The sequence below is a fragment of the Podarcis raffonei genome, chromosome 6 (genome assembly GCF_027172205.1).
Source record: "Podarcis raffonei isolate rPodRaf1 chromosome 6, rPodRaf1.pri, whole genome shotgun sequence".
Classification (NCBI taxonomy): domain Eukaryota; kingdom Metazoa; phylum Chordata; class Lepidosauria; order Squamata; family Lacertidae; genus Podarcis; species Podarcis raffonei.
Genome location: NC_070607.1, coordinates 92534421 through 92553251, shown reverse-complemented (window position 1 = coordinate 92553251; position 18831 = coordinate 92534421). Strand labels below are relative to the sequence as shown.

The window sequence follows — 18831 nt, the reverse complement described above, 5'->3', positions numbered from 1 at the left end:
AAATGCCCAAAGCTGCACCCGCTCTGATAATTCTGTGCCAGATTGCTTGGAAAGCATTTTCAAAGCAGGCAGGTGTTCAAGGTTTTGAACTTTTGGACCTTGTATATTGGACCCAACCAACACCTTATCGTGCTTCCTGGGACAATGGGCAGCAGGTTGGGGGACAGGGCAAGGAAAGAGAAGACAGGATTATCCTCCGGTGGAGGTTCAAAATTTGAAGAAGGCCGGTTGCACATCCTACCCAACCTCAGCATCCCTTTGCCTTGCTCATAGCAGGAGAGAGCAGTCACCTGGACACGCCCCTCAAATGAAGCCACGCCTCTTTTTTCTACCTTTCCTTGCAGGCCGGAGGAACCTTCTCAGACCCCACCCTCAGAGGAGGACCTCGAGGCATTAGTAAACGAACTGGAAAAAACCATCTCCTCTCTTCAGAGAAAGGTAGACTTTGGCTGTGTATCCACCAAACATTTAAAGTGAATTCTTTTCTTCGAAGGTATGGGGTGTTAGGGAAGGGGTGGTACCTGTTATGTACTGAGTTGAATAGGATCCAAAAGGCAGTAGTCTGACTGGTCCTAGAACAATAGGGTCCAGAATGCAGCAGTCTGATTGGTCCTAGAACAATAGGGTCCAGAATGCAGCAGTCTGATTGGTCCACAGGAGCCACCCAATCCAGCTCCAGGTGGAAGTGAATCCGCAACCTGATTGGCCTAAAGGAGAATCCCAGAATTAGCCAATCACGTGGGGCCCATTGTGTGAATAATGTATATAAAGCAGACATTCTGGGGGAACTTCCATTCCTCCTCGCCACTATGAGCTGAATAAAGAGCATGAAATCCACTCTCGACTCCGAGTATATTTCAGTACCTCTGGTGTGGGCATGCCATGCTCTTTCTGGGGCAGTTTGTCCACCTTTGGTCCTCACCCTGCACTCAGCTCTCCCATGTGGCTCCTGGAAGCTGTCAGCATGCAACGGCGTCCACATCACGGAAACGGCTTTGACTGGCCGGCTAAACCAAGTGAAGGTAGCCAATGGGTCTCAAACCCTCAGTGAGTTAGAAACTTCCCCTGCATGCGAAGACGGGCTCCAGTGGATTGAGTGGACAAGATCGAGAGTGGGTCCAACGGTCAAGAAGTGGGTTTCTGCCTGTGCTGCAGAGGGAAGTGAGGGGCAGATGGGAATCATCAACCTGGGAAGGTAGTCGATCTAGGTAGGTGAAATATACTCTGAGTCGAGAGTGGATTTCATGCTCTTTATTCAGCTCATAGTGGTGAGGAGGAATGGAAGTGCCTACAGAATGTCTGCTTTATATACATTATTTACACAATGGGCCCCATGCGATTGGCTAATTCCGGGATTCACCTGTAGGCCAATCAGGTTGCGGATTCGCTTCCACCTGGAGCTGGATTGGGTGGCTCCTGTGGACCAATCAGACTGCTGCATTCTGGACCCTATTGTTCTAGGACCAATCAGACTGCTGCATTCTGAATCCTATTGTTCTAGGACCAATCAGACTGCTGCCTTTTGGATCCTATTCAACTCAGTACATAACAGTAGGAGAAGGCAAATTCTGGTCCTAAACCTCCGCTGCCTGGTGGGAGATCTTTGGGTGGAGAAAAGGCTGAGGAGTAAACCCTACACAAATCCCTAAGGCAGTTGGATGGTGCCTTTTTATGCTGCCTCCTTCCAGCAACTCCTGCAGCCAAGCTGGTCCCAAACGTAGACCAAGAATTTCTGGAGGGCCACAGATTGCACCCCCATCTTTGAATGCAGTTGCTGATCCGTTAATGAGGCCTCTTGTTTCCTCCGCTGTCAGGTTAACGGCTTGGAAAGTCAACTGAGACAGCATCAAAGAAGCACCACAGCCGGATATGGCTGGCAGCAGAAGAGTGGAGCTGCCTTGAGGAAAAGATGACCCACTCTGCACGGTGAAAATCCATGCTGAAAGTGTGTGTGTGTGTGTGTTGTGTTTGTGTTATGGGGCAGTTGCTGAAGGCAGCTGGAGTTTCAAGAGCACCTTCTGTGGTAGCAAACCTGTGTTCTTGTGTGTTTGTCACCCCTTTCTGCCTTGCCAGGCACCTGGCTGGCCACTGGAGAAGGAATGATCGCCTAGACAGGCATTTCATAGAACCCTAGAACTGTAGAGTAAGAAGGGACCACGAGGGTCATCTAGTCCAACCCCCAGCAATGCAGGAATCTTTTGCCCAACTTGGGGCTCGAACCCGCAACCTTGAGATTAAGAGCCTTATGCTCTACTGACTGAGCTATTCGGTCTGGTGCAGTAGGACGCTTCTCGGACTCAGCCACCTTCCCCTGAATTTTCAGCTTTTCTTAAATGGGGAGTGTGGGGAGAATAAAAAAATATTTCCAGGGATGCAAGCAAAAGTCTCCAGGCAGAATTCTTCGTGGTTGATCAGTGAGATGTACCCCTGCTTTTCTTGAAATACAATTACGTTTAATTAACATGATTTAATATTTTGGAGGGACACGGGTGGCGCTGTGGGTTAAACCACAGAGCCTAGGACTTGCCGATCAGAAGGTCAGCGGTTCGAATCCCTGTGATGGGGTCAGCTCCCGTTGCTCAGTCCCTGCTCCTGCCAACCTAGCAGTTCGAAAGCACATCAAAGTGCAAGTAGATAAATAGGTACCACTCCAGCGGGCAGGTAAATGGTGTTTCCATGTGCTGCTCTGGTTTGCCAGAAGCAGCTTAGTCATGCTGGCCACATGACCCGGAAGCTGTACGCCGGCTCCCTTGGCCAGTAAAGCGAGATGAGCGCCGCAACCCCAGAGTCGGTCATGACTGGACCTAATGGTCAGGGGTCCCTTTACCTTTACTAATATTTTGGAGCTCACCCAAATTAACTGCAGCATCATATTTAGGTGTCCTGTGGGTCTCCCCAGGGCAAAAGGTTCTGGCTGTCAGCTTCAGCAGAGCGGGAACCTGCACAAATGTAGGTTTCCCCTTCCTGCAAGGACCCAGCCCATTGCTCCACAACCAGGACTTAATGTGCCACCTTGAAAAAACTCCCTGCCTTCAGTTTTAATCCACCTCTGCCCTGTTTTGTCCTCCTCAGGCTGCTTCACGAACTGTCATCAAGATGCACTAGCTGTCCCCCCCCAAGAAAAGCCCATTTTCCTTCAATTGAGACCCTCAGTGTCAGCATCATTACGACCAAGGGTTTGTCGAAATCTGGTCATGCCTCTCCGAACTACTGCACTTCTCTGAACCCCTCGCCCACTGCACTGATAAACCACAGACTCCCCAGATCTCCATACTTCCCCTTGCCTCATCAAGGAATGACTTATTCTTGGCTTCTACGCTGTCCAGAGCAGTTTCCTCCTGGAATCTCCTAGGGCATCGCTTCCTCTCTTTAAAGCACTTGGCTAAGAATGGTGAACGCTGCTTTAGAATAAATCCCGTCACCCCGGGGAAGCTCTCCTTCCCATATTTTTGCAAGCCATCCTGCCCAATTCGATCTTTCGCAGAGGTGCAGTCACAAAGAGCAGTCTTCAAAGACCCACCTGGGGCCCGCGCAAAGCCAACGTTTGCTGAGCACACATGCTGTTGGCAGGGGAAGAAATCCGAATCGCTGAGCAACTGATGAACCGAGAAGAGCTTTTGACAGCAGGCCGCGGCATCCAACAAGAAGGGGCACGTCTGTCAGAAACGGCCCCCTGCCATGCCAGGTGCAAAGCCAGCCGTGTTGAAAAGCATAGCCCGGAAAAGGTGGGCTGAACTCTCCCTTAGGCTCCTTCTTCTCAACAATCGCTCCAAAGCTACGGGTGAAATTTTGAAAGAAACGCCCCAACCGGGTTGAAACCCGCTTGGATACTTGAGCCGATGCTGAACTTGCTTCTCCTTGGGCTACATTCCAACACCTGCTTCTGCCCTTTTTGACAAAAGACACTTCCACCACCACCCCCAAACTTCCGGGAGGCTTTTAGTCGGCTGGCGCATGGAAAGCACATTGCCAATGGTGTGGTGAGCAGGATTCTCATTAGCAAAGCACCCCCGCAGACTGTTCTTTGATGCAGATCTGGTTTCTGTTCAGGTGCCCGGTAACCTGCCCAAACAATCTCAGGGCGCTTCCAGACTGTTGCTGTTTCATTCACAAACTGGCAAGTTCAGGTTGAGTAATCAAAGTTGATTGAGAGCTCTGGCACAACATAGGAAGCTGCCATAGACCATTGGTCCCTGTAAATCTGTGCTCATTGGCAGTGGCTCTCCAGTTTTGGGGTAGGAATCTCTCTCACCCCTGCCTGGAGGTGCCCCTTGCAACTCTACAGTTCTATGATTCTATGTACCAGAAGGCGAGGGATAACGCTGGCTTTGCGTCGACGCCATCTAACCTCCCCACAAGCAAACTGGAGCAAATGCGTATTAAGCAGCCAACAATGTCTCATCTCCCCGGAGTGAAAGAGCATTAAATAGCCAACATCAGACAGACAGGTGCCAACACACAACATCTGAGCTGTGGACACAGTCCTGTTCACCCTGCTGCACATGACACTGGCAGCAATCCCCTTCCGCCATTCCTTATGAAATACTGCATTTTGCTGACTTTAGGGTTGAGATATTTTGGCAAGCAAAAAAAGAGGATTCTAGGACGACCCTCATTTTAAATACCCCTACTACAGTGGTACCTCAGGTTACACACGCTTCAGGTTACATACGCTTCAGGTTACAGACTCTGCTAACCCAGAAATAGTACCTCGGGTTAAGAACTTTGCTTCAGGATGAGAACAGAAATTGTGCTCCAGCGGTGCGGCAGCAGCAGGAGGCCCCATTAGCTAAAGTGGTGCTTCAGGTTAAGAACAGTTTCAGGTTAAGAACAGACCTCCAGAACAAATTAAGTACTTAAACCGAGGTACCACTGTATATCTAGGCTATAGAAGCTGTGATATATTGCTGAGGGGGGCAGGAGAAGGGAAGAGGAAAGCAAATCTTCAACCACCAGTTATGTCTATGTCTCATCCAGAAAGTATAGCCAGAGACATTTTGGCAAATTTTTAAAAAATCTACCCGGACAGAAATTTTGCCTCTGAAAAAGAGGATGTGTCCTGGAAAAAGAGGACACATGGCAACCCTAAACTTCCACCCCCCCAACCACCTTTGATCCAAATTGAGATAAAGAAGCAACCCAGCTGCATTTAATCCAATAATGTGTACAGAGGCTTGGTCTAATCTCTATGCAAACAAGTCAGGATGAATGCTCAATAAACAGGTCGCCTGGAAGAGCCCTCAGCCTGCCCTGGCCTGCTGCAGACAGGTGGTGATTAGGAAACCTGAGTCGAAAGCACATGGAAGCAGGGACCGATTTCCCCCTACCCCACCCCATCCTATAGGAACATGAGCAAGTTCCCTTCTTCCCTCTTAGCACCTGCAATCAATGCGCAAACGTAGGGATTCCCTGGGTCAACATCCTAAGCCCATGCTGACGCTACAGAGTTAAAGCACGAAGCTGTCATGGTTTACCAGAAATAATCTTGGGCATTGCAGGTCTGCCTGGGAGCTAGGGCTCTCTAGGCACCATCTCAGAAATATCCTGGGTAGGCAAGCTAAGGCCCAGGGGCCGGATCCAGCCCAATCGCCTTCTAAACCTGGCCTGCAGACGGTCAGCGTGTTTTTACATGAGTAGAATGTGTGCTTTTAGTTAAAATGCATCTCTGGGTTATTTGTGGGGCATAGGAATTCGTTCATTTCTTTTTTCAAAATATAGTCCTGCCCCCCACAAGGTCTGAGGGACAGTGGACCGGCCCCCTGCTGAAAAAGTTTGCTGACCCCTGCTCTCTGCGATGGCTTGGGAGAAGCCATAACTGTGGTATCGTGTCATGGAAGCTACCTAAGAGGCAGGATCCGCATCCTGCTAGGTGGCCCAGAGGCAATGCAGAGCCCCTGCCCACAGCCATCCCTGGTTGTGCTCCAACCACCAACCTTCTGGTTAGCTACAATACACGCTAACCTAAGGTTACCAGACGTCCCCGTTTCCCAGGGACAGTCCCCGGATTTACACATCAGTCCCCTGACAAAATCCTATCATTCCTATTGAAGTTGAAAAGTGTCCCTGGATTCACTGAAAAAAATCTGGTAAACTTGCGCTAACCCCTTGTGGCACTTTGCTGCCGAAGCTCCAACCAGTGCAACATCTTCTCTGTATTTATTGCAATTGCGAGTTTAGTCTGAAGCTTATCCTGGAAATACAAAACCAGGGTTTGACCTGGACTTGTGGTGCTCTGTCTATTTTGAGGTGCTATTTTAAAAAATGGTGCTATGCTCCATCCACTGTGTTAGTTTATGCTGCTCCGTGTAATTATTGGGTTCAGGTTGACTTTGACTCTTCGGCTAAAAGGGATTGCAAGCAGTGCTAAAAGCATTGAGATTCTTTATTACTGATTTGTCCTTTCCCGGTTACCTTAACGTGTTCCTACTGTCTTCATTCCCCTACAATTTGAGACTTATGAGAGGAACAAGGGAGAGTTCATGGTGAGATCCGGCACCTCTTTTCCAAGAAAAATACCGTATTTTTTGCTCTATAGGACGCACCAGACCATAGGACGCACTGGACCATAAGAGGGGGAGAACAGGAAAAAAAGAATCTCCCCCTCTCTGCGCAGCGCCCCTTCAGCGAAGCGGCAGGAGAAATGGAGCCCCTTCCATTTCTCCTCCCGCTTCACTGAAGGGGCGCTGCGCAGAGAGGGAAAACTGTGCAGCGCCTCTCCAGCAAAGCGAAGCCAGGAGAGCAAGAGGGATCGGTGTGCACCTACCCTTCTCGCTCTCCAGGCGGCTATCCGCAAGCCTTCGGAGCGCAGCGGGAACTGCTGCTGCGCTCCGAAGGCTTGCAGATAGCTGCCTGAAGCCCCCTGCCTGAAGCCCCCTGCCTGAAGCAAACTCCCGCTGCACTCCGGGGGCTTCCGGCGGCTTCAGCGAAAGCAACGGGTTGCTATCGCTGAAGCCAAGGAGCCTGTATTCGCTCCATAAGACGCACACGCATTTCCCCTTAATTTTTGAAGGGGGAAAAAGTGCGTCTTATAGAGTGAAAAATACGGTAGCCCTTGTGTTAAGTATTCCTCGATTCTTGCACATGGGCACAAATTCTGGCATTTCCAGAGACACTGCCAGCAGGGGGTGCTATGGAGGTGGATCCTATCCACAAATTCTAGTTTCTTCTGAGCGGCTGGACGGTGTCAAGAGGAACTGGGTGATCTTGGAACCACAGTCCATTTCCTGTTGCATCTCTGATACTGCTGCTTCTAGTATGCAATCACTTCCTGTTAGAGAGCCAGAAGAATGGGATTGTGCCAGGCAAAATACCAGGTGCACCTTCCTCCCAGGAGAGAGGTGGCCCAAGCCGTGGAGATATCTCACTACTCTGCACATAATTATTTGTTAGATGCAACACGTGCATGGTTTTTTTTGCTTATGCCAAGGTTTCAAACCGAGAAACCCGTAGGTGTAATTTGTTTAGCTTAGCAATGCAGTGCCTCTCTGATTCCGCCCTCCAGTTTCCTTCAGCCAGAAACCCAAAGTTGGACCGCGGGAAGGTGATCGACAAGAAAAGCTTTCAAAAAATTCTGGATTTCTACATTATTGGAAATAAAACTATATGTGGAGGAAAATAGATTTCTCTGTGTGGTGTCTCTGTGTGTGCTTTAAGCAAATTTCTCGCAGCCTTCTCCTTAAAAGGATCTAAAATTTTAAAAATTCCTTCCAGTAGCACCTTAGAGACCAACTAAGTTTGTTATTGGTATGAGCTTTTGTGTGCATGCTCAGTTCTATCGGAAGAAGTGCGCATGCACACGAAAGCTCATACCAATGACAAACTTAGTTGGTCTCTAAGGTGCTACTGGAAGGGATTTTTTTATTTTGTTTTGACTACGGCAGACCAACGCGGCTACCTACCTGTAACTTAAAAGGATCCGCTATAGTTTTACAGAGCAAAGCTGTGAAATGCACGCTCAGATGGCTCGGTGGTTTACGCACACACCCAATCCTCAGATTATAAACAGACGTCGAACAAGAGGCATGGGCAAGGTCTGCAAAAACTGTCTCCCACCATGAGATTGGGTCCTCTAATAGGTGAACATCGGAACATAAGACGACCCTTACTGAATTGTGCCTTTGGCCCATCTAGTCCAGGATCGTGTTCTCACAATGACCAACAAGCAAGCAGGATTCGACCATAGGAACCTCCTGGAACCTCTGAGCATGGTGGCAGGAGCATAGACCACTTGCCCTCTTCTCCATGAATTTGTCCAGTCTTCTTTTAAAGCCAACCAAGTTGATGACCTGTGGCAGTGAGTTCCATAGATTTCACTATGCCCTGTGAAAAGAAGTTCTTTTATCCATCCTGATATTTTGAGTGGTATCAGGGGGTAGTTAGAAGCCATAGTCAACAAAAATGGACCATTGGCAGTAGAAACATGGTTCATTTTTGTTGGCTTAGGCCAGGCTTCCTCAACCTCGGCCCTCCAGATGTTTTTGGCCTACAATTCCCATGATCCCTAGCTAGCAGGACCAGTGGTCGGGGGTGATGGGAACTGTAGTCTCAAAACATCTGGAGAGCCAAGGTTGAGTAAGCCCGGCTTAGGCCAACTTTCCTCATAGAAAGCCCCTGTGGCACAATTGCTGCTGAGTGGGCATCTGTAGGATGGCACTATCAGCTTATTAGGGAGTAAATCCCATTGAACGCAATGTAACTTCTGCGTAATGGAAAGCTCACATGACATTTGGAAGTGTGACCTAAGTACACAGTAGGGGGCGGGAATGCATATTGCTCAGATCTTATATGTTCCAATGTGTGTACGCTCACACTGCATCATGGGCTTTACAGTCTCCGACGGACTCCAAAGCCCATGATGCAGTGTGACAGGAGCCAACGCACGCAAGCATAAAAGCATCTAGAATTTGTATAACAGAATATTCTGCACACTTCATCCATGGCCCCGCTCATAGTTCTTTTGAGATGCTGTCCATTTGTGCACAGGTACGCATACCTGGAGACTATGTTGAGGGCATGTAGTATAATACGATCACACTGACAAAAATTAGAGTGGACGGGATGTGTGATAACACTTAAGATACTGTTTATTTCTCTTCTGGCCAAGCTTCTTAGAATTTGCAGAATTCGAGTTTGCCCTCGAATTCTGCTTTGAAAATGACGCAGCTGGCGCCACGCCAAAGAGAAGTGAATTTAAACACACTCTGCCCAACACCGTGGAAATGAGTGCTAATTTGAGCGCAGCTCAGAGCATGAGCAGAGCCGGTAATTAAGTGAGTTCCAGCTGCAACTGCCCTCAACGGATGTGTTGGCAGGCCTGAACCCATGACTTGGGCTTGCAGCGAACAAGTTACACCAGATTCTCAGGTCTCACTTTTGGGCGTTCCCAAGAGCCTAGAAGCACACTCAGATGTTCCAGTGCCAAGCCGGCATCTCATATTGCTTCTTATCGGTTTGGGGAGCAGGGGAGCTCATGGCGTCCCTGGATACAGGCAGCCGATGAAGAAGAGGGCAGCGATGAAGGCTGTGTCACCTTTGAGAAGCCCTTTGGAATAGCAAAGCTAAACCCTCCTTGAAAAATTCTGCAGAAAAAGGAAGGGGATGGACCAGTTCCTCAGGAAACACTGTGCTTTCCTCACTACCTTCTGGAACAAATTTCTGCCCCACAGGGTTTCCAACAGCTGTCCTTTGGAGTTCTGGGAGCCGGTCTCCGGATCCCTACACCCCACACTGGATCCCGACCCTGAAGAACCCGCTTTCTCCCTCTTTGGGGTGCTCTACGACTTCACAGCCAGGAGTGCAGATGAGCTGAGTGTCAACAGAGGAGAGAAACTTTGCGTCCTCAAAGAAGAGGGAGGGTATGTCTTAGCAAGGCGGCTCTCGGGAGACCCAGTAATGGGCTACGTGCCGGCCAACTACATCAGCAAGCTCAGCCAGGAACCGTCTGCGCAGCAGCCGTGAGTATCCGAGTCTTTGGGGGGTGCCAGCCGAGTCTTTGCGGGTTCTGTGCAACATGGTTTGGGGGAGTGTGGGCTTTTTGGGAGGGGTGAGGAAGAAGCAACAAGAACAGGAGAAAGTATCTTACCCAAACATCTCCAGAAGGGAACCTTCACTAGTATAAATAGTACAGTGGGTCAGTTCATCTGGCTGTTAACCCGAAGGTTGGTGGTTCGAGCCCACCCAAGGGTGGCAGTGGGCAAGATTCCTGCGTTGTGAGAATGGGCTACATGACACAGCTGTTTGTGTGATTCTAAAATTTTGTGAGCTGTTGGGTGTGAAAAGAGTTAACAGATCAAGCAACATTCCTAAAAATTTACCACTTTCCCCCCAAAATAAATAATGTAGCTATGTATACTAGTTTTGCTGATTTGCATCTGTGTGTTCTTAATTGTTTTAAGCACATCACTTTGATTTTTAAAAAAGCTGTTTATTCTTATTTTTTTATTTAAAGATAAGGAATAGATCTATAGCAACCAAATTTGATAAACAGATCGCGGTTGACATGTGTCTAATGCAGAAGACAGACAGGAGACCCTCTTTTTATTCTTGATTGGCGGGTCGGCCTCAAAGCATCTTGGTTATGATTGGTCTGATTTCTAAATAATAACTATGGCTAGCCAAATGACTACCAAAGGATGGGAATGTGTCTAGGGAAAGATTTGCTGACTGGTTGTTGCTCCCCTTTGTATGTCCACATTCAGTCTCGTCTCTTTGCTTCGCAGTTTGCCAAATAGGAAAATGTTTGCCCCTAGTGTGAGGTGGTTTGGTTGCTGCTTATGCAAATAGGTCTGAGATGAGAGGGGGGACTGGCCAGTGCTGCTGTCACAAAGCCACGAATTTCCTCATAAACCAGAGGAAGCCAGTGCTATTCTCCAATGCAGTTCCTAGGCAGAAGGAAGTTTGGGAAGCGAAGGCAGATGGACTTGTGGGACCCTTTTTAGCCATGACTTTCTGTTACCTCACGTCTTCCAAGGCTGGGACATTTATACTGAAAGTAAGCGTAAGCCACAGTGAAACCCAGGTTCAAATAATGCACCATCTCTCTCTTTTTTATTGACATTTGTATTAAATTTCAGAAATTTTAACAAATTAACTTCAACTTTCATACATATTTCTCTTAACGGTTTGACTTTCCACCCTTACCTCCATGATGTTTCTATTTACACCCTTTTTCCTGCTGCATTACGCACCATCTTTATGGTATATCTCATACTTATTTCCTCTCTTACAATTGCTGTCGGTTCTTTTCCGCTACTTAAATTACAACTTAATCTGGCTATAATACGCCCTCAGATAACCCAAAGGGGGTCTCCACTCTAGTTCATAATTTTGATATCTTACCCTTGCTGTCAATTTCAACATTTCTGCATAGTCCATTAGAGCCAAATTCTTCCTTGGACGGAACTTCTCCTTCTTTCCATTTTCTGTTGTTGTTGTGTACATAAATAGCTTAATCATCCTCTTTGTGGGACACCCGTCCCTATTACCATTAGAAGGAAAGCTTCACGTTTTTTGTTAGCAACCAATTTTAACATTGTCTTCATTTCATTGCGTGCCATTTCCCCCAAACCCTTCGCTTTTTCACACATCCACCACATATTTAAAAAAGACCCTTAGATATGTTTACATTTCCAACATTTACCAGACATGGTTTTATAGATCTTGGCATTTTATGTGGCGTTAAGTACCACCTGCATATCATTTTCATATTGTTTTAACATGTAGCAGGCAGTCAATAATTCTCCATCTCTGAGCCTAACACCAGAAGGATCCGGATGCTGCGCCGTCAATCCCGCACACATACTAGAAAGTGTTGTGCAAATTATCCCGTAGATCAAAGCTGTGTTGTTGTGGCTCCTAGATTTGACACACCTGCTTCCAGTCCTGCCTTTCCTCTCACCCGGCAGGTGAAATTAGGGCTTTTGCACAGAGGGACAGTATTTGGGTTCCATGGTTGGTGGGCTGGTGGGCCGCTAGATGAATCCAACAGGAGAAGGCAAGAACTCATCCTGGCTCATAAGTAGCATTTGCCAGAGAGACCATCACTAGAACCTTTGAGCTCCTTGGGTTGTGATAGGGCCCATGGAAAGTAATCACCAAGGACACAGTGCCCCTGAGCATGTGCAGTGTGCTTTTCTCTCGTCGCTCAGTAAACTAAGGTTACCAGATTTTTTCCAAAGAATCCAGGGACACTTTTTTTAAAAGAGAATTTTTTAAAAAAAAATAATCAAGAAGTAATATCTTGTCTTCTGTGGTCTCCTCTGTTGCGCAGCCTTAATCTGGGCACCGGCCTGCTCTCTTGGAGCGCTAGCCGCTATGGAGTGGGCTCGGGTCGGGCCTGGGCTCGGCCACATGTCCTTGCCCTCCCAGTGCTCTCCTACCTCTCCTCCTCAGTAACGTCGGCAGCAGCGGCGCAGCAAATTCGGGGCTCCCCTCTTTTTTCTCCTTCCTCTTTCTCTCTCTTCCTTCTCCTCCTCTCCTTCTTCTCCCTGTGTTGGCTCTGGGGTTTTCCTGGCCCCAGAGCACCGCTGGGCGGTCGGCTGGGTGGCCAGGCGCTCTCGCTCCCGGCTCAATTTGGGTCATGGGGGGTCAGTGGTTCCCCCACTTGATGCACTGGGCGTCCCTGGTTCCCCCTCAGCAGTGGCAGTCTCAGCAGCCCGGAGCCAGCCTGGTAGCACAGTTGGCTCTGGCTGGCTTCAGGAGCAGCTCGCTGCCATGGCGCCCGCCATTTTGCCTCACCAGAAGTCCCCATATGATGTGTCTTGCGCCATTGAACCAATCACACAATATTCATTCCCTACTAATAAATCTACAACACTTGAAATATAAATTCGGGGACATTCCGGGGACGGATTTTGTCCAGGGACAGATTTGTAAATCCAGGGACTGTCCCTGGGAAACGGGGACGTCTGGTAACCATACAGTAAACACACTGGTGTTAAAGAGTCAGAGGGTGTCACATTCTGAGTGAACAGCAGGTGGAAACTGCTCTGAGCATCCACAGATCGCCTGACTAGAGAATTGTGTGTTGGGATCAACTCAGCCCCCCATTTTTGGCACATTCCCATTGAGGGGGACACGGGGGGCGAAAGGCAGTGCTGCCTTGTTCCTGAGTCCTGGCCCCTCTCCCCCCGGCAGCACTCCGTGTGGGGTGGAGGGAAGGAGACCAGAGGTCAAAGGCAGTGTGGTGCAGTGGTTAGAGTGTTGGACTAGGACCTGGGTTCAAATTCCCACTTGGTCATACAGCTCACTGGGTGACTTGGGCCAGTCACTGCCTCTCAACCTGACCTACCTACAGGGTTGTTGTGAGAATAAAATGGGCAGGAGGAGAAGCTGGTCCTGAGTTGCATATTGACTTATATACCAACAACTGGTATATAAACTACAACTAATCCAGAATGCGGCAGCTAGACTGGTGACTGGGAGCGGCCGCCGAGACTATATAACACTGGTCTTGAAAGACCTACACTGGCTCCCAGTACGTTTCCGAGCACAATTCAAAGTGTTGGTGCTGACCTTTAAAGCCCTAAACAGCCTCGGTCCTGTATACCTGAAGGAGCGTCTCCACCCCCATTGTTCTGCCCGGACACTGAGGTCCAGCGCCGAGGGCCTTCTGGCGGTTCCCTCACTGCGAGAAGCCAAGTTACAGGGAACCAGGCAGAGGGCCTTCTCGGTAGTGGCACCCGCCCTGTGGAACGCCCTCCCAGCAGATGTCAAAGAGAAAAATAATTACCAAACTTTTAGAAGACATCTGACGGCAGCCCTGTTTAGGGAAGTGTTTAATGTTTAATAGGTTATTGTGTTTTAGTGTTTTGTTGGAAGCCACCCAGAGTGGCTGGGGAAACCCAGCCAGATGGGCGGGGTATAGATAAATTTATTATTATTATTATTATTATTATTATTATTATTATTATTATTACTGCAAGAAGAGCCAAAATGGGCCAGTGGTCTGACTCTACATAAGGCAGTTTAAGATGTTCTTAGCTTGGCCTGAGCCAAATGTAATTCCCTCAGCAAAGTTGTGGTATCTCCTCCACATAGCGACGTAGATGCTGCCTGCCTGCCCCCCCAAATCAAGTAAATAAATAAAAATAAAAATACTTAATTCACTGACCATTGCAGATAACATACATCCTGGCTAGGCCCATACCCCAATATGTTGAGCCTCAAAACCAGGATGCAAGTTTTCCCAGCCTTGCACAAGTCATAGAATCATAGAATCATAGAGTTGAAAGAGACCACAAGGGCCATCGAGTCCAACCCCCTGCCAAGCAGGAAACACCATCAGAGCACTCCTGACATATGGTTGTCAAGCCTCTGCTTAAAGACCTCCAAAGGAGGAGACTCCACCACACTCCTTGGCAGCAAATTCCACTGTCGAACAGCTCTTACTGTCAGGAAGTTCTTCCTAATGTTTAGGTGGAATCTTCTTTCTTGTAGTTTGGATCCATTGCTCCGTGTCCGCTTCTCTGGAGCAGCAGAAAACAACCTTTCTCCCTCCTCTATGTGACATCCTTTTATATATTTGAACATGGCTATCATATCACCCCTTAACCTCCTCTTCTCCAGGCTAAACATGCCCAGCTCCCTTAGCCGTTCCTCATAAGGCATCGTTTCCAGGCCTTTGACCATTTTGGTTGCCCTCCTCTGGACACGTTCCAGTTTGTCAGTGTCCTTCTTGAACTGTGGTGCCCAGAACTGGACACAGTACTCCAGGTGAGGTCTGACCAGAGCAGAATACAGTGGCACTATTACTTCCCTTGATCTAGATGCTATACTCCTATTGATGCAGCCCAGAATTGCATTGGCTTTTTTAGCTGCCGCGTCACACTGTTGGCTCATGTCAAGCTTGTGGTCAACCAAGACTCCTAGATCCTTTTCACATGTACTGCTCTCAAGCCAGGTGTCACCCATCTTGTATTTGTGCCTCTCATTTTTTTGCCCAAGTGCAATACTTTACATTTCTCCCTGTTAAAATTCATCTTGTTTGTTTTGGCCCAGTTCTCTAATCTGTCAAGGTCGTTTTGAAGTGTGATCCTGTCCTCTGGGGTGTTAGCCACCCCTCCCAGTTTGGTGTCAAAGTCACATGATCACGGAGCCTAAAATATTTGGGGAGGGTTTTTTTGGGGGGGGAGATCTCAGCCCGAAATCATGGCGCCCACAATGGCCACCATGCTCTTGCCGGAAAGAAACAGGATGTCCCATTTTTTCCAGGGCACTTGTGGGGCATTTAGTGCATGAACGCTGCATTATCCCTGTCCAGGAATTGTCATGGCTGCTGTGGCAGCCAGAATAGGTCGAAGGCAGCCACTGAGGTCATCTGGGCCTCTAGTGACAAAGACGGATTTAAAACTAACCCCCAAGCTACAAACCTGTGCCTTCAACCCCATCCAGAACTGGCAACTGATCTGGCTCCTGGACATGCCCACAGGGCTTGTGTCTTGCCAGGACTCTGCCTCAGTTTGTTGGCTCTCATCCATCCCGTTGCCAGTTCAGAAGCTGCACAGCCACGCCTGGTTCAGATGATGCAGAGAAACAGAGCTGCGTGTCCTCAGCACATGGACCCTCGTGGACGCGGCTGGCGCTGTGGTCTAAAGCACTGAGCCTCTTGGGCTTGCCGATCAGAAGGTTGGCAGTTCGAATCTCCACAACGGGGTGAGCTCCTGTTGCTCTGTCCCAGCTCCTGCCAACCTAGCAGTTCAAAAGCACACCAGTGCAAGTAGATAAATAGGTACCGATGTGGCAGGAAGGTAAATGGCATTTCTGTGCGCTCTGGTTTCTGTCAAGGTGTTCTGTTGCACCAGAAGTGGTTTAGACATGCTGGCCACGTGACCCGGAAAGCTGTCTGTGGACAAATGCCGACTCCCTTGGCCTGAAAGCAAGATGAGCACTGCAACCCCATAGTCGCCTTTGACTGGACTTAACCATCCAGGGGTCCTTTACCTTTTTCCTTTACCTTCCAACTCTACAATTCTATGAGTCCATGATTTCTTAGGCTGCAGTACTATACACAGATATGAGAAGCAAGTCTCACTGACCTCAATAGAGGTTATTTCTGAGTAAGGATGTAAGGCAGGGCTTAGTGAACTGTGGCTCTCCAGATGTTGGTAGACTACAAGAACCATCATCTCTGATCATTGGCCATGCTGGATGCAACCTGATGGGAGTTGGAGTCCAAAAACATCTGGGTGGCCGGGTGTACAGGATCGTATGGTGCATCGCATTCCCAAAGCTATTGGTAGCTTATCATAATAAAAGCAAACTGACAGTGAAATCCTACAGTGGCTCAGTCAGTAGAGCATGAGACTGCTGATCTCGGGGTTGTGGGTTCGAACCCCACGTTGAGCAAAAGATTCCTGCATTGCAGGGGATTGGACGCATGCGGTCTCTTCCAACTCTACAACTCTATGATTCTATGAGCTCATATTGGAAGGAAGTTGCACTGAGTTCGATGCGGCTTATTTCCAGGAAGATGCTTTTGGGACTGCAATTTTTGGCAGCAATCCTAAACTAGGGACGAGAGTAAGTCCCATTGAGCAGTGTGGGATTCGTTTCCAAGTGTCTTTTTGCTACTTCTTTGCTTTAAAATAGTTACATATTGCCTTCTGGGAATGATTCCAAGTCAGTTTAAACAAATAGAAAAGCCATAAATCCAAACAAAGCAAATTACAGATAAAAATGCCATTTGAGGTTGCAATTTTGCAGTCCCTGGAAGCATGCCACAGTGGGGGGAAAGGGACATAGGATTCTTTGGATCTCCCTCTTTGAGACAGGAAGGACAGATCTGTCTTCCGAGAGAGAGCTCACACGCCTCCTCCGTGAAGCTGCAGAAAGGTCTGCAGATGGTGCCCCCATGACATCAGAGAGGACGAAAAGGAAGCAGGGTGGGGGGGCATTGCGCCAAGAGTGCTCTGGGAGGGCCAAATCACATTTGTGAGTTCAAACACTGCAAGGCTGTGTTTACAAGTCTCATTTTTACAATGCTGTACACACCAGAGGGATGTCTTTGCCTGATGCGCATTACCTGATTTGTCTTCCCGGGGCCTGCAACACACACTGCATTCCATGAATCTGAAATCTGCGCATGCGCTTCTATCCGCACATGCGCAGCGGCTGTCTCGAGTGCACACGCCTCAGCCTAATTGCATCTTACATCTTCAAATTAGATGGAAGCTGGCGCTGTGGGTTAAACCACAGAGCCTATGGTGATGTATGGATTTTGGACTCGGCTTCCAACACTAATAATAATAATAATAATAATAATAATAATACACCGCCCTATACCCCCAGGTCTCACTAGCAGTGAGAGCACACTGAAGCCAGAGTAAACGGCACACAGCCCATGCTCTTCACTTCCTCAGGCACGCTCCTGGGACACAGATCAAACTGCACCATTCTTACAGCTGGTGTGGTTTATTTTGGGAGGGGAACCATTTTTAGAGGTGGGGTGGGGAGTGTTGATATTTTCACCCCCTCCCATTGCAAGAATCTCCTGATCTTCTACTCTTCCACTCCTGACTGACTGCCTGACTCTGTGTGTGGAGAGAGTCTTATCTATGTAGTGACTAGATGGCTGAGTGGGAGCTGTAGCACTCATGCAAGCCAGTAGTTCTTTAGTTTGTAGTAGCTATTAGAAATAAAAGTAGTTATGCTTCACAGCTTTCTTCCGTGTTGTTCATACTCTGCTGAGTCTGGTGCTCACAATGCAGTTATGAGTCCAGTGCACTAAGACCTGTTTTCCAGGATTGGGAGGTCTCTGAAAGTGATCCAGTTGCCTAGCCCAGTCGGGGCAGAACCAGCTATTGAGCCCAGTCACTGACATCGGTTGAAAGGCGTACTGACAGGGAGAAAAAGAAAAGAAAAGCACAGCACAGCACACATTTTGTTCTGCTGACGCTAGCAGAACATAGGAAAAGGCAGTTTGGTTCTCCTTCTCTTCCTCTCCCTTTTGGGTTGCTCTGCAAAATCAGAGGGAGGCATTCAGCTAATCTTTACTCATGTTGTTATTTAGTCATTTAGTCGTGTCCAACTCTTCGTGACCCCATGGACCAGATCACGCCAGGCACTCCTGTCTTCCACTGCCTCCCACAGTTTGGTCAGACTCACGTTTGTAGCTTCCAGAACACTGTCCCACCATCTCGTCCTCTGTCGTCCCCTTCTCCTTGTGCCCTCCATCTTTCCCAACATCAGGGACTTTTCCAGGGAGTCTTCTCTTCTCATGAGGTGGCCAAAGTATTGGAGCTTCAGCTTCAGGATCTGTCCTTCCAGTGAGCACTCAGGGCTGATTTCCTTAAGAATGGACAGCTTTGATCTTCTTGCAGTCCATGGGACTCTCAAGAGTTTCCTCCAGCACCATAATTCAAATCTTTACTCATAGCAGACCCATTTAAAAGTAATCACAGAATCGTAGAGTTGGCAGGGACATTGAGGGTCCCCTTGCAATTCAGGAATCTCAGCTAAATCATCCATGACAGATGGCCACCCAACCTCTGCTTAAAAATCTCCAAGGTATGAATGAGACCCAACGTTGATTATTATCCCTTAATTTTAAATGGGTCAACTCTGAGTAAAAATTAGTTGTATACCACCCAGGGAGTTTAAAACATTTCAGATAGTGATTATGTGTTTCAAAGTCTACATGAACAACAACAGTAAAATGTTTAGCACTAACAGGCAGACCTCCCTAGGACTGCAGCTGGGGCAGTACTGCCAGAAGGGAGTAAACAATCAGGCATAGGATTATGCTGTAAAATATAGTAAAAACACACATATTAAAAAGGAGAATCACCGGACTGGCCAGCAGCTCTAAAGCCAGACAAAATAAACGTCGCTTGC

At 48.2% G+C, this 18831-nt stretch overlaps 2 protein-coding genes across 3 annotated transcripts in view; both read left to right on the top strand.

Moving 5' to 3' along the window:
- The window catches only part of LOC128416582 (peroxidasin homolog), a 72075-nt gene extending 70147 nt beyond the window's left edge, over positions 1 to 1928 (top strand). For both annotated transcript variants that reach the window (XM_053394509.1, XM_053394508.1), the window contains 2 exons: positions 345 to 438; positions 1815 to 1928. In XM_053394509.1, coding sequence (XP_053250484.1) covers positions 345 to 438; positions 1815 to 1913 — 193 coding nt within the window. In that variant the 3' untranslated portion in view covers positions 1914 to 1928. The remainder of the gene's footprint in view (positions 1 to 344; positions 439 to 1814) is intronic.
- Positions 1929 to 9321: 7393 nt separating this feature from the next.
- Positions 9322 to 18831, top strand: part of SRMS (src-related kinase lacking C-terminal regulatory tyrosine and N-terminal myristylation sites) — a 43229-nt gene continuing 33719 nt past the window's right edge. Inside the window, exon 1 of the mRNA XM_053394507.1 lies at positions 9322 to 9953. Coding sequence (XP_053250482.1) covers positions 9598 to 9953 — 356 coding nt within the window. The 5' untranslated portion in view covers positions 9322 to 9597. The remainder of the gene's footprint in view (positions 9954 to 18831) is intronic.